General features: G+C 37.1%; 1 protein-coding gene across 2 annotated transcripts in view; it reads right to left on the minus strand.

The window, feature by feature from the left end:
• PUDP (pseudouridine 5'-phosphatase) overlaps positions 1 to 27,796 on the minus strand; it is a 65,396-nt gene that overhangs the window by 9,690 nt on the left and 27,910 nt on the right. For both annotated transcript variants that reach the window (XM_059839719.1, XM_059839721.1), the window contains exon 3: positions 18,521 to 18,750. In XM_059839719.1, the coding sequence (XP_059695702.1) occupies positions 18,521 to 18,750 (230 nt within the window). The remainder of the gene's footprint in view (positions 1 to 18,520; positions 18,751 to 27,796) is intronic.

A 27,796-nucleotide genomic window follows, 5' to 3' on the forward strand; every position in this document is an offset into this window, starting at 1 on the left:
ACCTCCTGTCTTTAAGTTTGTGTCCATTGCCTCTGACCACTAAAGAGTGCCTGGCTTTTTGGATTCTCCCTTCAGGTATTTACTTGCATTAATGTTTCCCTGAGCCTTCTATTCTCCAAGCTCACTTTGCCTTTCCTTAAATGTGATATGCTGAAATCCCTTAATTATCTTGGTGACCCTTTGCTGGACTCCCTCCAGCAGCTCAATGTCTCTTGTATTGGGAAGTGCAGAACTGCTCCAGTGCTGAGTAGAGGGGCAGGATCAATTCCTTCAATCTGCTGGCAAGACTCTTCCTCATCAGCCACCTTAGCTGCAATGGCACATTGCTGGCCCATGGTCAACTCAGTGTCCACCAGACATTGTAACTACCTTTTTTTGTGACCACAGGAAATAAGTCAATTGGGCTTTCTTTCCTGTTCAAAAGTGTGCAGCTAGATTCATTGCAGAGACAGACGGCACTGTAATGGAACTTGTAAATTTAAAGGTCTGAATGAAAAATGTGCAAAAAATACAGACAAAATTTAATGCTAAGTGATCATTAGAAAACCTATGACGAGAATATAAAGCACCCCATTAGGAAGTGTACCAGACACCCCAATACTGATATAAACACATTTCTTCATAGTTAAATCAAAGACAAATTGCCTTCTCTGCAAATGCCTGCAGTCAAATTACAGAGAAGCACCTGAATGAGAGTTAATGTGCTTATAAGACACACTCGTTTGGAAAAAAAAAAATAATCTGAGTTTGCTCTGTGTAAACACAGTCCATTCTGCTTTTCTTCTGTTTAAAAATAAATTATGTGTATTTATACACAAGTTAAACTACCATGGCCTGCTGGAAAGAGCGATTTTACATTGCTCTAACCATGAAAACTCATGACCTGAAAGAAAGTACCTCTAATACAATCAGTTCAGAAATAGATGCCGAGATATTGCCAAGATTCTGGATAAACTGACAAGCAACTGAGTGCTACAAGCAGCATTTTACTGATAACTTGGAAGCTTCAGCACCCAGACTTTATATAAAGATTCCCTAGGGAAACCAGACTGCAGCAGGTGTGTCAAGGTGAAAAAGTATCACTGCCATACAGTCCACTGAATTATATGTTCTGGCTACCAGGTAAAATATGCTGTGATTAAAAAAAAAAAAACAAAAAGAGGACATGCTGCCTGTCAGATGAACAAGCAAAAGAGAATCTTAAACTTTCTAATTCAGCACACCAGGAATGGTGCAGGTACATTTTTTTTTCCTACTTTTGTTTTTGTTTTTTTTTAAGAAGTTGTAGTGATCTATTATATTCTATTTTTATTATATTTCAAGTCTTTGCTAATTGATTCCAGCTGCCTCTAGTGAGCATATAGGTAAGATTCATCATTGAATGGAGAAATTTGATAAATCAAATAGCAAATATGTCTAAAGATTGAGGACTGAAAATCTCATACACACATAAAGACTGACTCTGGGATTTATGTTCTGGGTCGGCAGATCTTGAAGGTGTGGCTAAAAATACCTGTTTTATAGTCTTCAAAGGTTTGTAAGTTCTAGTCTTAGCAAGCAGAACAGTAGAAAAGACACTAAAAATTCTTTTTTCTCCATTGACCCTGCAGCTGCAGAAAAAACCCACTTCAACACTTTTAAAGCCATTGAGAACAGCCTCCTCATTGACAACAAAACTAGGAATTTAACAGGTAGTTCTACTAGATATCAAGATGATGGATTAACACTGGAAAGAAACAATTACTCTGTCTAGAAACACTGTTATTACATGCTCAACTAGGTCATATTTTAACTTTGTTACAAAAAGTAACAAGAAGAAAATCTTACAAAATCAAGCCACGATTACCCTTTTGGCTAGTTCACATAGATCCCCAGTATCTTACACCTTGATGAAAAGCAAAGATGTTCTCATGACACTCAAAATGCTTCTCTAAAACAGATGTTCTTGTGCTTTGTAGTGGTATTACAATAGGCTTCCAGTCTAGTTTCTCTTCATGTTTTTCTACTTTCCCTATCAACTAAAAAAGTTTTCCTTCTGCTTTGGTTGCCTTCCTGACTACCTTCCTTGAAGAAAAGGAACACAGTTCAGGTAGGCTGATCTCAATTAATAAGAATCTCTCCTTCCAAATACTCGGTGGTTATGAAAGATCGTATTAATACTTTTTTAAAGAGCATGTATGGAACATAAGCACTTAAAATTGACAAGTTTCTACAGAGAGGGATCTGAACACTTTCATAGGCAGAAATACATATATATATATGCACACACACATTCGTTTATGTGATAGAACTGTACAGGGGAAGAAGAATGGCATAAACAACAAGGGCAGACAGGGGGAGCCTGGAACACCCTGGGCCAGATGCTCCCAGACACACCCCAGCAGCCACACACCCCATCAGCCTACCAGAAGCTCATTCCTGTGCTGCCTGATGGGGCAGGATGAGCCCCAGCAGCCCTGTGAGGCCCTGGTCCAGCCACTCCTTGTGCCACAAGGCCAGAACCACACAAACATGCCAACAGAAGCTCCATAGGTCACAGCACCCTATGGGAATGTGAGACAGAAGGGGCTGGTGGGGTGTCAGCAGGGGCTGTCTGTTCTTGGCCATTCCTGCATCAATCTGTTTAGTTTGTCCTGTCTCCTCCAATTAAACTCCATTTCTAACAGTTTTTTGTTTACTGTTGTGCACAGACATGTGCATGGAGTGTCAGTCCTGCCATGGGACCAGGAGTCCCACGTGCCCACAGATGACAGGTGGGCAAGTGAGGGTGTGAGGGCTAGCAAAGAGCATGCTGGAGCAGCTGGCAAGTAGGTGAAGTATCCTGAAAGCCAGGCATGACCCTATGGGCAAAAGCACAGACAGTCCTGGCTCTTGGAGGGACAGGGTAGGCACAGGCAGCCTTGGCCAGCTGCTGTAAAGATTGTGGCATCTGGGGCTGTCCAAGAGATCTGTCTGTGTGTGCACAGGAGAGACTCTGTGGAATGACAGAAGAGCAAGACTGGGATCCAGGGACAACTGAGCACCTAAATCCACCTGCTGGAAGGATCCTCATTGCAGGGTGAATATAGGGTAGACTTGTCTCATATGTCTAGGCATGAAAGTGACATGACAGTTACCCCACAACATCAATGTAGGTCTGGTTTGAAAAAACTGATTTAAATTCTCCAAAATTCCTAGGGTTATTCATAGCTGCAAAGATTAATGGAAGGTGTCTACACCATGAACATGGGTACTTCCTGAAGAAATACAGCATTTTAAACATTTGCCAATTAAGCTGATGTTGGTTTATGTTTTCCACACCAAACAAACACAAAAACCCACCCGAAAAAGCCACACAAACTATGGAAGACCCACAGAAAAAGGCTTTGCAAATAAAAGAAGAGACATGGTCAATCTAAATAATACTGATCCCTTTGCTGTATTTATAAAGAAATGCAAAAAGATGGTTGGCTTGTTTGGTTTTGTCAGACAACACAAGCTTTTAATATCTCTAGTCATTCAGATCTTTGACTAAGATTTATTAACCCGCCAAACAAAAGCAATTTTACAACATACACATCTGCAGTTCATTTCAGAACATTTACTGCTCTGTAAAGAGAAAATCCAGATTCTGCTTAAACAATCTATTCCTTTTCTTCCTCTTGAAGCAAGAAGGAAGACACAGTAGTGAGAGAAATTCTAAGTGAAAAATAAAGAAGTATTTACAAACTTATTTTCATAAATATATAAAAAGCATAAAGTTAGAAATTAAAATAGACTTTTATGGTGACTACCTCAACTGAGAAAACATCCCCCACCTTTGAGTAGTATGGGGAGGGGAAGGGCCAACAGAATAGGGGCACAGTTCCATGTATATTTTGCATATTTTCTGGCATGCAGTGCAGCTCAAACTGCTGTGAGAGATGTTTAAAAAGGAGGCAGTTGATTAGGAGACTGAAACAGAAGGATCATGATACCTACCTGGAACATGACCAGGTTATCCAATCTCCCTGTATAGAGAGAAACATGTGATGCTAGGGAATGGGTTACTGCTTTTTGGGGATAGAGCCTCCTCTAATAGCCTGAAAAAGAGGAGGCAGCCACAGCTCCATGCCCCCAGGCCAAACAGTAGCAAGGCTGAGCACATATCTCCCAGCAGGCACCAGAAAACACACACATAAATATATATATATATTGCTATATATCGCTATATATCTCTATATATCTATATCCACATAAGGCTAGACACAGATCAATGCAGTTATACTCAGCACTCCCAAGGACCCACAGGGTCATTCAGCTGCCTCTTCTCTAGTGCTTACAGGACTGCACTTCAGACTGGCCACTGGCTCTGCAGACGCCTGGGCTGGCCCCTGTGACCGGCAGTCCCAGGCTGTGGGCTGGCACCTCATTTTGCCCAGTTGCCAGCACCCTGATCCGTGCTTGCTCGAGCTGCTGGAACCATGAACACATGGGCCTCTGCCTGGGTCTGGTTGCTGGCCACTCACACAGAAGCCACAGACCAGATGCCCTTCAGCCTGGAAGAGTTAGAAGTGGAATTTGCTAACACAGGACACACTACACTGGTAAGGAGCTGTGCATGGCCAGACAAATGAATGTGTCACCTATTTACACATCCAATGCTTTTTATCCTCTTATCCCTCTATTTCCCTGTGATAAATCCAGATCAAACCCCAAATTCTCTTCCTCTGCATCCCATACTGAGTGCCACACCCTAGGCTGCATCTCTCCTCAGTCCAAAATCATTGGTTTTGGACTGAGGAGCACTGATTTACCTTGATAGCACGCTTCTGGGACAGCCCTGGGAGGGCCTGAACAGGCTGTCCCTCCCTTTGAGTTCTTAATCTGAGCTTCTGTCTACCTTTGGGACTCTGTGCTGCCCTGACCATATGGAGATGGGCACCTGATGGATGATTACTTCTTTAACAGATGTGGGAACTGTTGGGAAGGAGAGACTTGGGATCCCCCACCTGCTGTCACCTCTCTCAGCTCTTTTGTAGGTCTGCAAACAAGCTTTTAACACAAATGACAACATCTGCATCTGGGAGCAGATCTTCCTTAGGATCCATCCAACGCCGTGCAAGTTTATGCATCTCATGCTGCTTGATTCCTAACATGCAAGGAATCCAAGTACTTTCTTTTACAGGTCTTTATAACCACAGTCTGACATGCCATACACTCTGCTAAATATAGAAATCAATAGAAAAAAAATGATGCTCAAATCAGACATCCTATTTTTCCTTTCTTCTCAATGCTGCTATTATTCCAGTGTTCAGTTTGATCCTAAAGCAATACACCACAGCATGTCACATGCATTATTATGTCTTTATACTGCCGGGTAACTGAAATCCTTTTATTAAAATACAGCATTCTGTGATGGATTTCTTCATCCTTGGACTGACATTGAGCCTGAAGCTCTTACTAGTAATCACTTTACACAAAGCAAGATCACATACCCAACTCAGACAGAGAAGCTAAGGACTCAATTGGCAGATTTTTAAAAATGGTGTGAAAGCTGGTGAGACTGAATTGTTCTAGCAAATAATAGACACATCTCAAAATTTCTGAGAAAAACTACACTGAAGGCCTTTTCTAAGTAACAGAACATTTTATTCACCATTCATTAGCACTGTATTATTTAAACAAAATCAGAGTAACAGGGAAGTTACTGTACTAAATATTAATCATCTTAAAGAAAATTAAGGCTGTCACCTAGTAAAATCAGTTCTAAAGAGGACCTGTACATATAAAGATATCACTAAAACAGCCTTCCACCACCCTACTCAAGGTTAACAATCATCCTTCAAGCATACTTGATCTTCAACTAAGATTGCTAAGTTGATAGGGGAAAAAAATCAATTGACAGGAGAAAGGCACAGTAATAAATTGTCCAAACACTTTAGAATTACTAGTTTATGCAATACTAGGACAGAAGATGAAACTCTGTCATCAGTATTCCTAAAGAAAACTTTACTTTGAGAGACATGCCAAAGGCCACATTTGCAGCTGATTCTTCTTTCCACTATCTTCATGAGGTTTTAAATTTAGACATGTAGCATCCTAAATATTTGAAGAGTTTTTGCTGTGATGTTAGGTCTGTCACATCATCTACCAATCCTCATGAGACAGAGTGCTTAGCCTCAAAAAAAAGTAAATGCTTTTACTATTTCAGTATATACATCATTAACTTATAGACTATTTCCTCACACTTCATCTACACTCCCTAAAAAATGCTTGAGAAAGCCTTAAGGACAAATGGGCTACTGCACACTATTAACTCTTTGTTATTTATAATGAAGGTATAGAGATTACTTAGTACAGTTACAAATTAAAGTCTTCATTTTCACCTTCAAGGCCCTATATTATCTTACCCACAATTACTTATGTCTTGCTTTTATTTCCTTCTACTCCCTAGACATCTTCTATTCTTTCACTTAATTGCATTCTTTATCTCTTTCTCCCACTTCCAGCTGTATGTCTTATATCATGCTGACCTCTGTGCCTTGTACAATCTTCATGCCTACATTCTTCATCCTTCTCCAGCAGTATATTTAAGAACATAGTCTTTCTGGAATCATTGGTACATGCTCTTCCTCCCTTTCTTATTGCTGGGCTATTAACTAAAATTTGTCTTGTTTAAATCGCTTTTGCTCCTTGTTGGACCAGGGCAGCAGAGAACACAGCTGAAAGCAGATTTGTCTGATTTACTTCTTATTTCTAGTAGGAATGACCTCTGTTAACTCTAACTCTGAGGAGAATTGAGGGACAATACTTGCTTGCCATCTAAATAAGAAATTGGAATCTTGTTCACTAAAAAAGCCACAATGTTCATTAAATAAATTGCTATCAGTGTGTCCTTATAGTGGTTAGTTTTTACAAGCTACATCTGTACTTCTTATAGTTTTAAATGTTTACATTTATTTCATAGTGCTTCAAACAGAGCAGACTCCATGCCTGTGATCCAGCATACATTAATATGATGCTTTTTATCCCCTCATGGTTTAATGTGTACTTAAATGTAAATATGATGACCACACTGAGTAGCACACAAACATCTGGAAACCAGGGATGCATTCCCAGATGTAGTGTTAGTCACAGTATGGTAGAGTCATAGCATCATTCCTGACTTCTAGAACACCTGACTACAGGAATTCTACCTTTCCAAACTTCAAACACCTACTCTACACAATATAACTCTTCACAGAATTATCACATGACCACTGCACTAGTTTTCACTACAGCTGAAAAAATGTTCCTTTCTTCTGAGGAACATCTTTAAAAAACTGCAAACATTTTTTGCTGAAATTAAAAAAAAAATTCTCTCAATGAAAATTTTTGGCCTGAAAATTTAAAAAATCACAACTGATATCAGTCTTCAAATGATATATTGGAGCTAATCTAAAGCTTGCAAATGCCTTCAACCTCAGATACATGATCATTCTTTCTAAAATTAAAGGTTCTGGTTTAGTTTGCTTGGGATAACTGTATTATTGAAAGTGAAAAGCAGCAGGATAGGTTACATACTGTTATACTGGAAGTGCCCATGGCACTTTTTGGAATTTTTTTTGAAGTAGTATTTTGAGTCTTCAATAGTTCTGAAGTTCAGGACAATAGGCAATCTCTAATGTCTCCAGACTGAGCTACAGGATGCAATAATATGTTCTGGAGACAAATTGAATAGATCACTGTGACCAGGTGTCTGTTTGGGAGAAAGAAGACAATTTCCTAATGGAGGAAAACATGTTCTGTAACAGAGGATATTTTCATGATATTTTCAGTGGATGAAATCTCATCAGCTACTCTTTGCTACTCAGCAAAACCTTGAGACTTTGAAGCAACTAACCTATGAAGGAGTTACTAACATCAAAAGCCATTTCCATCACCATGCCACTACATTAGAAAATACTTGCAGCTGTATTTTAAAATAATTCTGGTGCTATTTAGGAAAGTATTGACAAGTAATCCTTATCTCTATATTTAGAAAAATCTGCTGATTACAGAAAGTTTTGTAGGTCATCTGGGATAACATCTGTAAGAACTTTGGAGTGACAAAGTAGTCTACTAGGCAGTCAAGTGTCAAATTAAATGAAATGGCCAAGAAATGTGGCAGTACACATTAGCTGGAAGAAAATAAATGACATATACATTTTCTAACATTTGATTTAAATAGTGGACATCACTGTAAACAGCTCAGAGAAAACTCAGGACTTAGGAGACCAGCTCAGTGAAAACTTAGAGCTTGGATAATATTATTTATATTCACAGACATATATAAAATGGTCTCATCTGGAATGCTCTATGTACTGTATCCCACAGACATTATTCTATGTTAAAATGTTTTTGATAAGAAGAGTCTGAAGAAATGCAATCAGAATGCCTATGAAGAGAAAAAAAACCCCAAAAAACAACCATATCACTGCCCCCAACCCCACAAAATTCCCAAACATAACCTTTTCAGACAGTGAGGTTTTAAACAGACTCTAAAGAGCTTAATTTATGGAGCAAAAAATAAAAAGGGATGTGACAAGCAGCATTTACAATACTGAGTGGCAGATCAATTACTTCTTATCTTTCTCACTCATAACATATAAAAACTGACACTGGAACATACGAAACATATACAGAATTCATTGTCCCAGGCACACATCAGTATAAAAAAAACCCCACAGATTCTGTGGAAGGGTTACTATAGCCTGTTTTTTGTCTGTTTTTGTTAAAAGCGACTTAATATGGGAGCAATAGAATTTAAGTGGATAAATCAACCCCCTCTATCTAAACGGTGATTATTAAGCTGTGATTATTAGCTATTACCAGAGATGGTACCAAATAAGCTGGACACTGAATCTGAGCATGAACAGCAATTCCTGTATTTAGTATCATTTAGGCAAAAATGAAAAGTTTTGTTGGTTTTATTTTTTTTTTCATGGAACAGAAGGGCAGCATTTCTACTATTGCCTGGAATTGTATTCTACTTTAAATCAGAATCACTCCAGTCTTACTGAAGTTTAACTTGAACTATTTTAGTCTTGGCTTTGAATTATGCTATTATTCTAAGAAAAAAGGTGCTGAAATGTAAATGCTAAGCATCCTTTTTTAGCAGACAAGTCTTCATATCTTCAGTTCTTTTGTATACTACAAGGTCTTTTATCTTTATAACACCTATCACAATAATGATGAAAAAAAAAAAAAAATCTCCAGTACTGCTTTATGGAGTACACTTTGTAATCACCTTCTAAGTGCACTTATTTCGTGATGCAGCAATCAGTCTGAGCAAAAAGCTTTGCCCTGTTTAGACTATAAATAATTTACCAGTGTTAATTGATGGTTCCATATGCAGGTTTTCTGCAATCATGCCAAAAAGACAGACTCTTACAAATTCTTTATCACAAAACAGAATAAGAAGAACCCTATCATGTAATACCAGCTCTCTGAAAATTGCTTACAACCACATCTCCACATCTCCACAAAGAACAAGTAATTTAAACAAACTAAGAGAAAAAAAAAAAAAAATAAAGAAACTCATCATTCCCTAGCCTTAGTGCATTAGAACAACACATAGCTGACTGTAGTCTTTCATGGGTTTCCAGAGGTTTCCCCATGACATTAATTTGCAAAGAAGCAACAAAAACATAATGCCAAAAATGCAATTCCTTCTTTTAGCCTTCATTCTTTGTCCTGAGATGGTTGAAAGACCCTGTTACAACAACCTCTGGATGATTACAAAGGTAACTCCAGATACAGAGAGAATCAGTGCACTAGATCTTATTGAAAGAGGATTTATTCATGCTTGCTATAACTCAAAAGACATTAAAAAATTTTTTTGTGAAAATGCTTGTTAATTAAAATCTAATTATTCAATGACTGCTGTTTGGCATCTCTAAGAAAACGCTCAAGGTCTTGAAAGAAAGAAAAGATAAATCAGTGAGCAAGTTATCATAAAACAAGGATTTTCCCCCTCTTTTTTTCTACTTACCATGCATAATTAATATGTGATAATACCCATAATGAGCTCCCTAAAACAATTAGCAACACATCTCCAGTGACCTGCTAATCTGAATATAATGCTTTTTGAATTTGGAGGTGCACCAGTTTCTTTGTGCTTACACACTCACCTCACGTAGAAGCAAAGAAGGCTGCAGAGCATAATTTATTATTCTGCATCACATTTCATCAAGTCCCTTAGCAGCTACTTGATACATTATCAAGACAAATGCAAGGAAAAAAAAAGTATTCCTACCTCTCCACCCTCCCAAGCAGAGTACCCAAAAGACTAAGAACTAATTATAATCCTTCTTTCCCCTTCCAATCATTAAGATACCTTCAGTGAAAGCAAACCTTGACCAGGTTACTTTTTGCATGGAATTTCAATGACTTTTTTCATCTCCGTAAGACAAATACATCCATAAATAAACATGCACTGCAGTAACAAGGGCAATGTCTGGAACACTTAAAAGTTAAATTACTTGCAAGCCATACAACATCTCATTTTTCTTCCACAAACATATTATAAAGACTGCCAGCATGGGGAGGGGTAGGTTGGGAGAGTGGGTGAGTGCACGTGTGAACATACAAGTACACATGCTTTAGCAGAAAAGGGAGGAAGTAAATCAACCATAAGAACTGAGAGAATGATAACTGAAAAAAAACTGAAGATGAACAAACAAAAAATCTCCTTCCTTTAATTAACATTTAAGTATAAAATAGTGGCTTATTATTAATTTAGGGAAAAGATGTCTGTGTATAGTAGCGTAGAGGACCAGACCTAAGCCTGTTTTGTCTCAAATATTCAGAGTATTGCTACAGGAAAGGTGATCAGAGGCGAGGGTCCCATGGACATGGGGCAGTGCTGTCCTGCACCAACTTTCTGCTCCCCTTTGGCTTGTGCTCAATTCCCCCACCCCAACTCATGACCTTTGTGTAGTAGTGCGGTGGCTTGTTTGTGAGCCAGCACTTTCTGAAGAGGTTTTTGTGGGAGCTGTGAAGTGTACTGTACAAAACTAAGGGCTTGTCAGCTGATACTTTTTGTGGGAATGTAAGAATTTAAGGGCATTTTAACTTTAATAATACCTTTGAGTGCAAACATTGGGCTGGTTGCCACAGTTAAGATGACTGTATAAGAAAACATAAGAGTTCCCTGACGTGGTCCAGTGCCTTTATTCCACTTGACAAGAACCTATAACCAACATCACACCCTCTACCCATGGCTTGTGACAAACAGATCTTCAGAAGTCCGAGATTGTGAGACACGATGAAATACCTCATGTTCTTTTCTCTACAGCTGGAAGGCAAACTTCCTAACAACAGGTTTCATCATCCAGCCTGGGAGACACAAGCAAGGGCTACATGCTTAGACTACTTAGCAGCTGAGGAAGGTGCAGGATTCAGCCAGCAGGCTGTTCAACAGCGTATCACAATAGAAGTACATTCCACTGGAGTGCTGTATCTTTGCATCCCAAGTTGGAAAGCTTCCAGAAATATATGTAAAAAATATATTGTTTCATACCTAATTACTTTACATTGCTCAGTACACAATTCAAATGTATGATTTATTAATAACTTATTCCTTTAAATTTCTCCAGTGTTTGTCTGGTATCAATAGCTTCTCCAGCAGGAAGAGGAACCCATAAAAAGTTATGCTGTTTATTATTTTCCAGTGCTCCATAACAGCAGGAATTCAAGAACTAGTTCAGCAACATATACTAAGTAATCAAAAACAACTTGCCATCTAGAAATGCCTTCAGTCACACTGCAGAACAAGAAAAGTAAAGGCTTCAGGAATTCAGGAAAAAGTTCTAGCCAAGAACCTTTCTGAGCAAAGAGCTGATGTATCATATTCCTTAGGACAATTCCCAAGGAAGCAAAAAAGGTTGGGAGACTGAATTTCTCAGGTTCAAAAGTACACAAAAAGATGTTTTCCTCCTTTTTTTTCAGAAAGTGGTCTGCACATTGGAGAAGGCAAGGATAAAACTCTCTTCGGATCTGCTTTAAAAAGAAAGCAGAAGTTCCAGATTGCTGTTATGTTCTCTGTGGAGAATTTTTCTTGGCAGGGTAGAACTGTGCTGGAATTACTTTTCCAATTATGCTTTACAAAAGACTAACTGCTAGATATTTTTAGTTCCTGATAAAAAGACACAAGCTGTTAAGACTGGGAATTTTGGATGCATACATAGAAGTAAAAAACACCATTTCTCCAAAAAGCTACAAAATCAGAAAAAGGAAGGTTCCTTGGACTTGGCACCTCACCTTGGTTAGAAGGCAGACAAGCTGAAACATTCTCTTCCCAAGCCCATAGATACACCCTTTCAGATTTCAACTGCTATCCACTTTCAACATTTCAGGGCATGTTTTAGATGACAGAACTCAACTAATCTGGGCACACATAAATGCTAGGACATAGTTCATTTGCCTTTTAATCACTTCATGTACAGTAAGAGTGAAACCTATGTAATCTATATTTAATCTATAATCTATTTTAGGGAGTGAACTCTGCTTTTGCTGCAAAACACTTAAGGTGCATGTACTCAGGAGCAGTGGTTTCAACCTCTCAAGACACTGAATCAGTTGCTCAGCTGTCCTACCACTTCCCAGGGTGTACCATCCCCAGGACACACTTCTGTCATGGGAGAACCCTCTCTGCTGTGTTGGGAAGCTGATCACTTTGTAGCACAATATGCAAGGCTAACAGGAACACTGACAGAGTACAACCCTCAGACAAGGGACCACAAGAAAACACTCCAGAAATGCTCAAACATCTGAGACCTTCATTCAGTCTAATAACCAAATGGCTACACTGGTGTAGGCATCAACAAATCAGACAAGGCAAGAAGTTCTTTATTGACTCTAGCCCATCAAATGCCTAATTAATTAATGAACTGTAATACTTCAGTAGAGACAAGAAAGTCCAGTGGCTTCTGAAAAGAAAGACTGAATTCTGCCTTCTATCTCAAAATGCACCTTCAGCCAGAAAGAGTTGTGGAGCAACACTGATGTCTTTTCATAAGAAGCAGCCACTGGCCTGTGCTGTATCTGCCTCTGTCAGACCACACTGTCTGAGAACAACAGTGATCATCTACAAACTCTTTGTCATCTCTCCTCCTGAATGCAGCCTAGCAGTTTAAACTTCATACTCTGACCATTACCATCACAGGTTATATCCGCTGGAAAAAACAAATATCTAACAATATGCTAAAACAGCTGGTAAGAACTGTGAGTCCAAGGAAATAAGACAGCAGGGCTTGGGTAAGTCAGAATGGGTCCTACCATGAACAGCCATTTAGAAGGATGTTTCAGATGAGAAAAAATTTGTAATCTAGGCCTAGGCAAAGAAAAACTAGAGCCAAGCTTGAAGAAAAAGCCATTGACGTAGACGTGAACTAAGCTGAACAATGTCAGCGGTTTTACATTTAATGCCTTTATTTCCAAAATAAAAAATTTGTGAATCATAAACATTCAGGAAAGAGTATAAGCCAATAAAATTGAAAAGGGACAGATTTATGGTGACTAAAACATTTGATTTGAACAGCAGGGATTCCAATTTACAGCTCAGTGCAACACTTAGAACGCTTGTTCATGTCTGTAATTTCTGTACTTCAAATAAAGTACTCCTAATACATTCAACCTCCAGGTATACACAAGGAATAACAGCAACATCACTGATTAAATACCTGCTTATCTGAAAACCATAGTGACTAAAATATAAACACTACATGCATTCAGTCAAAATGGAGGAGTTGAGTGGGGGAAAAAAACCCTAGAAAAAGTTTAAAAATAAAGCAGATAATAAAACTAAAAAACAGTTTTAGCATCCTTTTTTATAAAAGCTCACAATAACAATGGTCACATTAAGTGCTAAATTAGCCTTTATCCAGTTTTAGTTGTACAATATGGAATAAAATTACAAAATATTTGAATGTCCTAATGTTCTGAATCTATTGTTCCTTCCCTATATCTTCTAGAGCACAGGAAATTTCTCTTTGAACTTCTCCATTCTATGACAAAATGCCCACTGAGACTCATAAATCCTAATGCCATTTAATCAGTTTGAAAAAATTTTAATGAGCTCTCTCTAGATTTGGTACAGAGATTATTTGTAACTATGGGATCAATTAATTAATTAAAAATGGAAGAAACTGCAAAGAAATAGTGTTTTAAATTAAGGCAATGATTCACATCACTTGGAACTTTTTAAATAGAACAGATTGATTCTTCATAAGAGAGTTATGACCATTTGTACTACTACAGTCTATCCCTCTGTTTAAAAAGTTAATATAAATGGATTTATTTGCTGTTAAACTACTACTAAAGTCCTTTATTTTACAGAAAAGCTATAAGCAAATCAGCCAAAATACTGGAAAGAAATGCCTTAGCCTTCAACGCCCTTAAGCAGGAAGTTAATTAATCTGTGCGGTTTTGATGACAGAAACATACTGAAAATATGTATAAATCTTGGCATGTGGATGTCAGAAACCCTCTGATTCAGAGCCATACTTAAAATAAATTTATTTGCATACCATTTTTGTTATTATGAAACAAAGCTCCTTCAAGATAGCATTGAAAAGTTATACTTGATATATAAATATATATAAATTATAAACATACACACAAATGGCCTGGTTACTATAAACTCTTTTAAATAAAAAAATTATTATTCTGGTATTTCAAATCCCAAAAGCATGATTTTAAATAGTGTGAGCTCTGTAAATTATAGAGGAACAGAAAAATATTGTTCAGCAAAAGCTTTTTTTTTTTTCCCTTATTTTTTTTTCCCAGATCAAATCTGTGAAGTAAATCACTGAATCACAGGATGAGTGAGATTGGAAGGGATCTCCAGAGCTCATCTGGTCCATTGTCCTCCATTGTACAAGACTGTGCCCAGACACACTTTGTGTATCTCCACAACCTCCTGAACAACCTTTGCAAGTGCTTGGCCATCCTCACAGTAAAAAAAAAAAAGTGTTTCCTTGTGCTCAGTTTCCTGTGTGTGTCTGTGTCCACTGCCTCAGGTTCCATCACTGGGAAAAAGTCTGTCTGTTTCCATCGCTGAAAAAAGTCTATCTCCTTCTGCATTACAGTCTTTCTTCAGGTATTCATATGCATTAATAAGATCCTATTGAGCATTCTCTTAATTCATCCACACCACTAAAGAAGATGTTAAACAGGGCTGCACCCAGTATTCACCCTCAGAGCACAGAACTAATCACTGGCACCCAACTAGAACTGTGTCACTGATCACAACCCTCTGGGCCTGGCCACTCAGCCAGTTTTCAAACCACCTCAGTGTTTGTTCCTCCACACTGTATGGGTGAGAGTATCACAGGCACCACTGCAGCTCAGGTAGACAACAGCCACTGCTCTCACCATGTCCACCAGGACAATCACTTCATCAAAGAAGTTAATCATGTTTGTCAAGTGTGACTTTTCCTTGGTGTAGCCATACTGACTATCCCTGATGGTTTGCTTATCCTTGTTGTGCCTGAAAATGATTTTCAGGATAAGTTGTTCCATCATCTTTTTCCAGGTATCGGGATGAGGCTGAGAAGCCTGCATCTCCACGGGTCATTCTCCTTGCCTGGCTTCAACACAGGAGTGACATTTGCTGTCTCCAGCCTTTGAGCACTTCTCCCAATGGCCATGATAGATTATGGAAAATCATAGATTATGGAAAATGGTCTTTCAATTACATCTTCCAGATCTCTCAGAATTTGAGAGTGCATTCCATTAGGAACCCTGGATTTATTAATGCTCTGTTTGTTAAAGTAATCCCTGACGAGAATCCAAACAGAAATAATACTAAGAAAAGTGTTTTTCAATCATCTAACTAAAATGTATGAAAAAGAACACAGTGTTTTGAACATTGTAGCCTGAAGTTTCTAAAATATTCAAGAATACATCATTTCAACACATGTACAGCTCCAGACAGTTTTCATACAAGTTGCATCTGTGCATTTAAGAGCAGAATTTGGAATATATTTAAAAATAAATTTTATTAAAATACAATTTTTTTAGTATTTAATTTCCAGATCATATTTTGATTATCGGGCTGATTTACTTAATTACTTATATGACTGGGCATTGTTACTAGCATTGGAAGTTCATATGATGCTTCACGCAGCACAAGATAGAAGACCTAGACTGAATTAGCAGGCTGTACCTTTTTTGAAATTCCTGTGCTATCATTTTATCATTATGTGTATTAAGTTCCTAGTTAAGCAAAGACCGCAAATCAAAACATCAACATCTAAGAAATTTCAAGATGGATATTTATGACATCCTTCAATAACAGTAGAGCAGATATCATATACATTTATGTATCACTTAAATAGTGATCTACTTGCAGAAGTATGCCTGCACAGCAATAACCACTGGCTGAGATGACACTACAGCTAAATTTTGGGTTCGGTTTTCTCTATGCCTACATTGTATTTTTTGCTAACAGGAGCCACAAAGTTTTGAAGCAAATTTGAAAGTTCTAACTTTCTCCCTGACAGCTGGTTTCACTGGGTAGTTTTGGTATCTACTAGTCTGCTCTAGCCAGCAGCTCCAGTGAAAGTTCTCTGCAGGCGCTCATCAAGCAACATCCAGTGTTTAAGAGTACATAAAGCTCCAAAGAACCTTATCTCAGCCTGGGATGACAGTAAATCCAATCCAATTGAAAACATTCAAATAATACATAGCATAGATCTATGAGCCCAAGCACTGCCTATGATGCTCTAACAACCTGTTTTGCTTAAGTCCAATTATTTGCTTTTGTAGACATTAGCTTTACCTCCTGATACTTGGTTGCAGCCTTGCATGTTAATGATTGCTGGCATGAAATCCAAATCTGTAGCTCTATTTGTTCACTGCTTGGGACAAAACACTGCAGATGACACTATTACACTGCAACTGGTCACAAATGTTTTGGATAGTTTCATATGCACGGTTTTCACTTCCTTCCTCTTGGGAATTCTGTGCATTTGTACATTTCCCACACTTTAACATTTGTGACTTTTGTAGATGAAACAAAAAAAAAAATTCAGCAGAATTATCTGCACAAAGGGAATTTGATGCTATAAACTTCTTACAAAGGAAAAATATGGATTCAAACATCTATGCCCTTCTTCAAAGAAAAGTTAACAAAATTAAAAATACACAACTACTATTAACAAACTGTGACTTTGATTGTCTAACGTACCTTTAAAGTTTAAAAATATTAAGTGTAATACAGATGCTACTATTTCTTCATATTTTTTTTTAATGCTAACACAACTAAAGAATACAAGTATCTACACAGTGTCACTGGCTCACTGGTTTTGTTCCTTCCTTTTGGTTTATTTTTAAACTTTTTGTTCGTTTTAAGTATTGTGGGTTTTCTGAAATAGAACCACAAAAACTAAGAGTTTTGGAAAAGCTGTCCTGCTCCTCCCATGAAATTATAGTTTAATTTTCCATTAACACAGCTGACATTCAATTTCCTTGTTTATGTACATTTGGTGTATCATTTCTGAACATGTAAGCTTACAAATGAAGTAGATTCACACATAAGAAAAGCTGCAACAGAAAAAATATCAAACCAAACCAAAACCCAAACCCTGTTCGGTTAACTGTGTTCAAATGTAAACCACACTGCACCAAACTTAATTCACTTTGTATTCCCAAGCAAAGAAAATACCATTTAGACTCTGGGTGAGAACTTGAAGTATAAAAGGTGAGGAATCTTAGCTAATCATTCCATATGTACTTGTGTAGCCTTTTTTTTCACAATAATTTTACTGAGAGAACAGTAATCACAGTCTAATCTACCTAAATTTCTTCCTTAAAATTATCTTGCAACACCTTTTTCTGCAAATGCAAACACATTTTTCTGCAGTAATTGAAATAACTCCAAAACTTCAGAATTTACGATCCACTTGGAAGAGAGAAGAAGTGAGAAAAATATTCTAAGGATAAAGGCAATTTAATTTAAAATAAAAATGAAGACATTGTTTTAACTAACTCTCACAGTTGATGTGAAATTTTTTTCCTACAGATTTCTTTTTCAGAATAGTTTGTAAAGTTATATATAAGACAGGAAAAATTAACACATCTACTATTTGAGAAAGAGTGCTCAAGCTGATAGTTTTAAATCAGAAACAAGGATTATGATCTCAGAGATTAGACTGCTAGTGGAAAGATATAGCTTCAAAAAAATATATGTGCTCATCACAAAGAACTATATTTAATGCTTTGACACTTACGAGGTAAATCAGCCATGAATGTTTCCAAACTCTGAATAGAGAAGCTAAGCTTGTAGATTTATATATACAGAAGAAAATCATTCCACTTTCCTATGACTGCATGCTATCATGTAGCAAATCAGAGCAATCTGCATAACTCTAAATGTAGCGGATGGAAAAACCTCTCTTTGACAGCACAAACATCTGGGAGTTGCTGATTTTAAAAATGTTTATATTAATCTAAGTCTTTATCACATTAAAAAAAAATTCCAAATATAGCCCAAACAGAAAATTCCTAAATTTAATTTGTGGCCTCCCCCTCTTACCTTCTCTGGTGGTGCAGGAGGTTCAAATCTCTTTGCACAAAGTAAAAATGGATCAGGATGTGGCTTGCCACGCTTCAACTCAGGATCCTCTCCCAACACAATATGATGAAAAAGACTAAAAAAGTCTTTGTGTCTGCTTGTTTTTATCTCAAATGACGATACACTCGAGCTGGTGCAAACACCTATGGGTATCTTGTGTTTGTGTAAATGATGGATCAGCTTACTGACTCCTGCAAGACAAATACACACATTTTTGTTTCAATAAATATGCATATTAGTTGGTATATGTATTAATGTTTATACCCAATTACAAAGCATTTAGCAATACTTCAACAATGCTGTCTTACTGAATGTAATAAACCTATTTCAAAAAGTCAGTGTAAAAGAAAATTCTTGCTATATCTGAAATGTTCCCTCTACACTCAAAAATCATGAAACATTCTGTAAGCTATATACATACTTTTTCTGTTATCAAGCAATGCTTTTCTTAAAATCTGTCAAAAATGTGATTAATATCACTACATAATGAGACCCACTAGAAACTCATTAAGCAATGTCCCCACATTATGTAAGTTTATTAGTTAAAACTCTAAGAATTTGAGAGAACATTTTCTTTCATACACAGTTATGCCCCTGGGAAAAAAAAATCAAAGAAGAATACTCCTCTCACTGGATTGCAGTTTTAATTCCTGAAGTAGGTATCCAGCTGGCTCAAACCAGCCCATAAGAGAGCTCAGTTTCTCTCTTTTGCAATTACTAAAGCAAGTAACACTGGGCAGAGGAGAGCAGCTGTCAGTCACAGTTGTTAATACCAGAGCTTTATCTATTGATGCTGTGAACCCAGAGTAATGAACACCTCAAGCCTAATGGGTAGAAACTTCAATCTGATACAGTCTTCTAGGGAAGGTTAATGCAGTGAACAGTGAAAACACAACCAGTCTGTGTAAGAGGGAAACATACTTTGTTATTCAGTGCAAGTTTTGAGTTTTCTCTGAAGGGTTTTTAATGCTCCTTTGCTGAAGCATTCGAAATGCTGAATACTTTTCCCAGACAAAACAATTAGCATTATCTAATAAAGAACAAGTGTAGATGTCTGGTCTTTATCAATTCCCAAGTGAAAATCCTCCATACCTATAAAATCATTTCAGCTGTGCCTTTTGGCATTAATCCCAACTGTACCGGACACAGGATATTAATTTCAGGTAGTTTAGGTTCAAGTAGAGTCCAGTGGACTTTTGGCTCCTTGAAACAACTTGAACACAATCCTATTTTCATGTTCCAACTACATTAATTCTTATCCTATTTTTCATGCCTGATTATATAAAAATAATCTTATTCCTTTCCTCCTGATTCACTGTCATCACTATGTCTGGTCTGCACTCTCTTAAACCATTCCTACTCTCTTAAACCATTCTACTCCCTTAAACCATTAAACCATTCCTACTCCTCCTTTGTCACCTCAGCACCTCTGATTTCTATTTCCCTTGTGATCCAGCCATTCAATTCTATAAACAAACATGTTATCTGCCATACATTTTTCCCAAGTATAGTCATATGCCCAACTCTGACAAGCTGTAAGTACTACTGATAACAAAGTGTGTAGATTTGTGAATAGGTGCAGTAACAAATCTATCTGGAAATAGGACTTATAGTAGGTATAACTCTCTGCAGATTTCTCATTTCTTCTCCAGAATCAAATCAAACAATTAATAACTGACATTTCCAGCTAAATGCTTATACTTGAAGATAGCCTTTAAACTTCAAATACATGGACTTCTCTAATGTTAGGTTTTGAGATAGACAGATATAACAAGCACTACTCTTCCTCTAAGGTCAATACATCAGCTATTTAAAAGCCTTCTTATGCTCCATTAAGTGGTTATAGTAAGCAAGTGCACTTTTTCCCAAATGATGCTACTATGCCCTCTCAGTAAAATATCATGTTAAATACAAGCCAGCTTTTTATTCCAGATAGTTTATATCTTCATTCTGAATCATGTGAAGTAAGTCTATATTAAATTAATGGAAGCACTGATTCCTTAATGTAAAGCAGTAGTATAAGTGTCTCTTCCCTAAAATAAAATGCATTCATTCTAAGGAATTTAATAAACTGGAATGTTTAGCAAGGCTAGCATACATAAGTGTTGTAACATAAAGCAGTCCAAAGATTACACAAGCAGAAGACTATTCCTTTCTCCTATGCCCTTGCTATAATATGGTTAGTTTTCTCTAAAGTTGTGCTCTTTTCAAATAGCTAATTTTCTTCAGTCCCACTGCATTACAGCTTCAGTTCATCTCTCACTGGGTATGCTTATTCTATGTTTCTATTGGAGGTATCCAGCCAGAGAGAAGCACTGTTGCAGAAAGGTTATTTCTCCAGGGTTCTCTCTTGCATTCCTCAAGCACATCATGATTTCAGTGTGTAAATGTGTATGCATGTGTGTTTGATTTCTCTTTTTGGCTTCCCCCACAATGAGGGAGCTAAAATGCAGTTTTAGCTAACAACTCCAGAGAGAAAATATTTACATTATTCAGGGAACATGCCACCTAAAAAATTATTATTTGCATACATGTAAATAGAGCAAGATAAAAAAAAAATGCAGGGGGCAAATCAGCTGCCCAGAAAAAAAAATTAAACTGCATTTGGAAGAATAGCTAGCATAACTTGACAAGCTCAGAACAATAGCAGCTGAAAAATATTTTAATTTCAGGTTTTCTTTGTAAAAGCTATAGATCAGGAAAATACATTTTTGTTTGCATCAATTACTACCAGTTTAGTTCTAGACACTTGGCCACCATATCAAATCACTGACAATTATTTTACTAATTCGGTATATAATTCTTCATTAAGAAGATAATATCTTCCTTAGTATCTTTCTAATGCTTTTTTTTTTAAAGAAAACATCAACAGAAGGGGAATTGAGGAACTGCTTTAAAGATCTGTAAGAAACTTCCCCTGGAAAATACTGTGTCATTAAATCTTCTATAGCTACAAAGATTTTTCAATGAAATGACAATCAAAACCAACCATTTCAAAACTCAATGGCTATGAAGAAGTATACTGAAAATTCCTGTGATCTCCCTAACTTCTAACTCACTTGTGGCACCATGTAAGGAATCATGGTCCACCCATCCCAGAGGGACCCCTCTGCTAGACTCCTTGGGACTACCCTCCACCTGTCCTCCTGAAAGCTTATTAGCTTACAGCAAGAATAAAAATACAAGAAATATCAAAAGAAATAAGGATCTCTGTTTTTCCAGTATAGGAATACACTCCAAATGTGGCACGCAGGCAATAAATATGGCCACAGGCAATATATATCTTATGCAGAACAACATAAATTCTTCAAGTAGTTATAAAAAAAAATAGGTAAATACTGTATATTTACACTACGTCTTTAAATAAGAAGATTTAGATCAACACAGAACCTTAATATATACTAACTACAACAGTTAAGCATCAGTGACTATTGCACAGAAAAATAGGTGAAAAGAATTGTAAGAGGAGTTTAGTTACAGAAGCTGCAAAGGAGGATCAACTTTAAATGTCAGCATCTTTAAAACCCAATTAATCACAAATGTCAATGAAGTTATCAACTTTGAGGGGAAAAAAAGAAAACAAATTAAATGAACAGAAAGGACCTATTTCTTCTGAGACTACAGACACATTTAAAAGAAAGAGATTGGCTCTTTTGTTCTGAAACTTGCAGAAAAGCATATACATTATTTTATTTTTTTGAAAAATCAACTTTTATCCCTCCATTAGACTCCAGATGTGGTGTTTTCTCCTTAGATTCAGCTGATATCATGATGACTAATACATTGGTTCAACTGACAAACTAAAAATAAGACTTATACTGAACAACAAAACCCTTGGGCTAACTGTCACATTTTCCTTATAATTGACTAATACATACATGTACACCAAGAGTTCAGGAAACCAAATAATGTTACACTGAAACGTCTAATGAGAATCCCTATCTAATTATTTACATGCTATTACAGCACTTTTTTTGACGTTCTTCCTTTTGAGCTATCACATTTTATAATCAAATGACATTATTAATCATGAAGTGAAAATTAACAAGATGAAACTCCTGAAAGCTAACTCAAATTGATTGAAAGCAGAAGGAATTTTTATTTTCCTTTTAGCTTTATACAAACATATTCTCTACGTCATGCACAATAGTTTAGAACAGTGAACAGCACATACATCTTTGCTACATTTTATTTTATATAATTCCAAATTTTTGTACCATCCCTTTTCTTGTATTTATCTATCCCTGAACAAAACATTGTTCTTAACTTGTACCACTTCTGTATAAACAGATTCAGATCTATTTGTTTTTAAATGCTTTCAGATAAAGAAGGAAAGACTATAAAGCTCTTCTATTTTTTTTCAAATGTTAATCTCCAACCAAACTTTTCTCTATGAACATGTTACAGTAGTATATAAGAATGTTTTTCAAGATGAACAAGAAAGTGATCTTCATGATAAACTGGGAAAACACGTGAGATAAGGAAGAGAATTATACACAGCACTTCAGGACTGAACCCTAATTTCAGTTTCCTCTGTTCCCCATCTGAATGTCTCCTGTGTTGCATATGGGTAAAATCTTACAAAAGGAAGGCCTTGTAAAATCACGGCTCAGGCCTGTTACTTTGGTTAACTAGAAAAGGACTGTGGGAAAGTGACTGAGCTGAGTTAGAGGTAGAAAAACAAGTTATGTAACCATGGTGTGTTCACATCGTGGTGTATGATGGTTGAATTATTTTTATTATGATTTAAAAGTATGTAGCTGATAACTGCTAACTGGGCTAACTGCTAAAAAGGTCTGCTTTTTTCAATAAAGCAGCTCTCCTTTGCACCTGCCTGTGGACTCTGCATCACTAAGGACTCTTCTTCACCCACACTGGTGTTTATATTTCTGCTTGCAGTTGATTTATTTGAAGGCATAACACCATCATACAGACAATCACGCAGCAAGCTCTGACAGTACCGTAGCCTGAAAATCCACTGCTTGATGTCTTACTCACAGAGCCGAAGTCCTACAGTCTTCCAGCTTCAGCTGGTTTGTGTACTGTCAGCACAGAGAGCAGGAGCACATAAATATTCAGACCTACACAGACAGCCCCCCTGTCTTCTCTAATGTCTCAATACTAAAGAGATGTACATAAGCTATGTAAGAGAAATGCCCTTAAAAATGAACTTCAAAAGACCTTTTCTCAAGAAAGTATACATTGCAAATAGGACCATAATAAGTCAAACACCTAGAATTTATAAGGCAGATTCTATGAAATCTAAGCTTCAAAATTACATTACAGGATCTCCTACATGGCTGAGAAGGCCTTAAATAAACAAGCAGTGTCATTTTCAGTGGCATATGCTTTCACAAACACCACAGTGTACTATACCTCGCTTGCTACTGCTTAGTTCTTCCCTGATTGGCACCTAGGTACCAACTACATCTTATTTCTGATAAATAGTATTTTATCCACAATGCAATCCCAGAAAGAAAACCAACAAATCAATAGGAAACAGAGAAATAGCAAATGTGAGTGTGCATGTTGTTGCTCTTAATTTATCTGCAAGCTAGCATTCTCTGCCGTGAAGGACATACAGCAGACACATCCACATTTTCCCACCCTTAAACAAAATCCAAACAGCTCAAAGGCCTTTCAGATCTTCCCCAACCATCATACATATTATTCCTTTATAGCTTACAACTAATTTAGCTAAAGTGTTAACCAACTGAAAAACAGGCTGGAAGAGAGAACCATCATATACAATAATACCTTATATGCTTCTAAATGATCACTGTCCTTATTACAGTGTCAGATATCTAATAATCTAAGAAACATATAATGTAGGATTACTTTGGTTCAAGACAATAAATAAATAAGTAAATAAATAATAAGCCCATACAAACAAAACACCATAAATACAGTATATTTCTTAACCTAATTAAATGCAAGCACCAAGTAGTCAATGAAATCAGGTTACATTGTGAAGTTTCCACAGATTCTGTGTTTCCTTCAGATTCAAGTGGAAGTTTGTATTAAATTATTACAGAAAGCAAAAGACTACATGCATTGAAATAATAAAAAACTTTATCTAGGCTTACAGTGATTATTCTGTGTCTTTCTCTTCATAGTTGCTTTCTTTAGAAAGCAAACACATGCGAACACTGAAAACTCAAAATAGAAAATGTGTATTTTAAAAGTGATATGAAGATGGCTTACTATGTTGAAAAAGCTTCTCCACACTTTAATTAGATTAAGAAAAATACTACTTCTCATTTCATAGAATCACAGAATAAACTGACCTGGAAGAGTTCCACAAGGATCAAGTCCAACAACCTTTACTCACACAGGCCTCAAATAGTTATGATTAAAGTAACAACTTCAGTGCTACCCACTGCTGCTAGGTATCCCTTGACATAGTTTTGTGGACTACAAAAATACTTCAGAAAAAGCGAGGCATTTATGAAATTTTACAAATTGTCTTATCCCTCTCCCCAGGTAGTTACTGGTTATTTGGTAAATGATCCAGTTACAATCCTGTGTAATGTTTGTCTGTATTTTACAGTCACAATCATTTGGTTGCCAGTTAATTTTCATTGTTGAAAAGATACTCATTCTCCTTATTTAAGTAAATTTTGAAGACCACTTTCCTTTGTACTACGTTCTAATGGGTACTATTAGTCACATTTATTTTAATGTCAACTGCATTATAAGCCCAAGGAAATGTTTTCTTTCCAAAATTTTTTATAAAAAATGTGGTGGCTTGAAAAACTAGAGTATAGAAATACTTTACAAAGTACTTTTTAACAGAGAACAAAAACTGTATTTCATGGGCAACCAGATCTTTTTTTATGTATATTTTATCTATACATGCTTATGCTTTCTTGGGAGGGGTAGCTGGGGGTAGTGTAACTTATTTATTTATTTAATCTGACCTCTTACTCTCATTCAAAAACACAATGGTTTTTATTTTTATTTTCATATCATGTTTGACTAATCTGTTAATCTGCTACCTCTTTTATTCTTGTTTCCCTTTTCCTTTGCTGATGTACATGTATGGTTTGTTTCTCTTTCCCTACTATACCTTTGGAGCTTGTCTATACCATGTAGCCCATGCTAATACAACTACACTTGCTAAGTCTTGTAGCTGAGATGCAGCATATTCTGAAGAAGAAACAACACGGGCTACAGACTTTTAAAAAGAACACAGTATTAATCAATAGATTTTCAGACCTGTGCACTGAAATATTTGTTGGAAGAACTGTACTGGTCTTTATATTCTTTGCTCATGTAATTTGTTCACAAATTCATACAATGTTTTGCATTGGAAAATTGGAAAGGACCTTGAAGATCATCTACTTCCAACCCCCTGCCATGTGCAGGCCAACTTTTGTTAGGTCTAGTTTGCTCCAAGCCCCATCCAGACTGTCCTTGAAAACTTACAGGGATGGAACATTCACAGCTTCTCTAGGCCATCTTTTCCGGTGCCCCACCACTCTCACAGAAAAGAATTTTCTCCTAATATGTAATCTAAACCTACTCCCTTTCAGTTTGAAGCCATTCCCCCTTGTCCTGTCACTACAAGCCCTGATAAAAAGCCCTTGTCCAGATTTCTTATGAGATACTGAAAGGTGCTGTCAGGTCTCCCTTAAGTCTTCTCCAGGCTGAACAATCCCTATTCTCTTAGTCAGCCTTCAAGGAGAGATGCTTCATTCTTCTGGTCAGATGATCACTGGTCCTCCTCTGAACTTGTGCACATCCTTCTCATGCTGGGTGCCACACAGCTGGATGCAGCACTCCAGGTGGGGTCTCAAAAAGAACAGAGTAGAAGGGCAGAATCACTTCCCTTGACCCGCTGGCCATGCTCCTTTGCATGCAGCCCAGTTCACAGTTGGCTTTTTGGGATGCGAGCACACATTGCCAGCTTGTTGTCAATCAACACCCCCAAGCCTCTCTTGTTAGGGCTGCTCTCAATCCGTTCTCTTCCCTGCCTGTATTGGTGCATGGGATTACCTCAGCTCAGGTGCAGAACCTTGCACTTGACCTTGTTGACCTTCATGAGCTTTTCCTCGACACACCTCTTAAGCCTGTCCAAGTCCCTCTGGATGGCACCCCTTCCCTTCAGCACGCTGACTGGGCCACACAGCCCAGTATCATCAGCAAATCTGTTAAGGGCGCACTCAACCCCACTGTCCATGTTGCCAAAAAAAAAGTTAAATGGCCCTGGTCAAGTACAACTTTGTGCTTGTCTCACATTCAGTACTCTTACATGTACATCTATCACAGCATTCACCACTGTGCTCTTCATTCACCACTGTGCCATTCATTCACCGCTGTGTAGATACAGTTACTTTTCTGCTCACACACTAAGCAGCACAAGAACAGACGACACCTGACCTCTGTGCCAAAATCAAGGCTCTTTAGACACAGATATTGAAGTCCGCTTCATTTTGCTGCAATGTTGCACAAAACAAGCTGTCCAAGAGTGTTTGGTGTATATTTGGAAGAAAATATTTACTGCTGAGAAAAAGACTGAAGGAAACCAAAGTGGTAAAGTGGTCCATGCAATGTTTAAATTACTGTGCATACATTATGGATGTCTTGATAATTTATGTTCACTTGTACACAAACGGAAATCTCAAGGATAAATATAGCTTGTGTATTAAAAAGACTACTCCCTTTTTCCAAAATAATTTACATTTCTCACATTGAATATGCTATGTGGTAGAGCTTTTCAAGATTTCATCACTTTGTTTAATCAAAGACAAGTTAACATTTGCACTCAGCTATGTCACATCTATTAGATTTCTAAACAATTCAATGATAAGGAAATCCTTAAGTTCACAAAAACAAATCTATGGCAAGAAACCTCAGCAGCCTCTGAACACTAAGAGAACTCAGCAAAAAAAAACAATCTCATTTAGAAAAAGAAGATGCTGTTTGTTAACTTAAGTAATAAAATTATTTAAAAATATTTTTATGAAGTCTGGTGTGCTACAACAATGCTACAACAATGGCAAGCCCATCACCGATGTCATTAATTTTATACACTTGCTTTCAATCCTCAGGTGAAGTCAGGATTGCTGCTGTGAAGGTGAGAGTGTGACAGAGGTGGGGTTATCCCCTGCTTGGTTTAATTGCCAAGAATGCTTTAAATTGGTCAGCCCTGAACAGGCAGTTGGACTAGATGACATTTGTTGGTCCCTTCCAATTGAAAAAGTTCCCTTCTCTTCTCTTCTCTTCTCTTCTCTT

This window comes from Haemorhous mexicanus, chromosome 2, assembly GCF_027477595.1.
Source record: "Haemorhous mexicanus isolate bHaeMex1 chromosome 2, bHaeMex1.pri, whole genome shotgun sequence".
NCBI lineage: Eukaryota > Metazoa > Chordata > Aves > Passeriformes > Fringillidae > Haemorhous > Haemorhous mexicanus.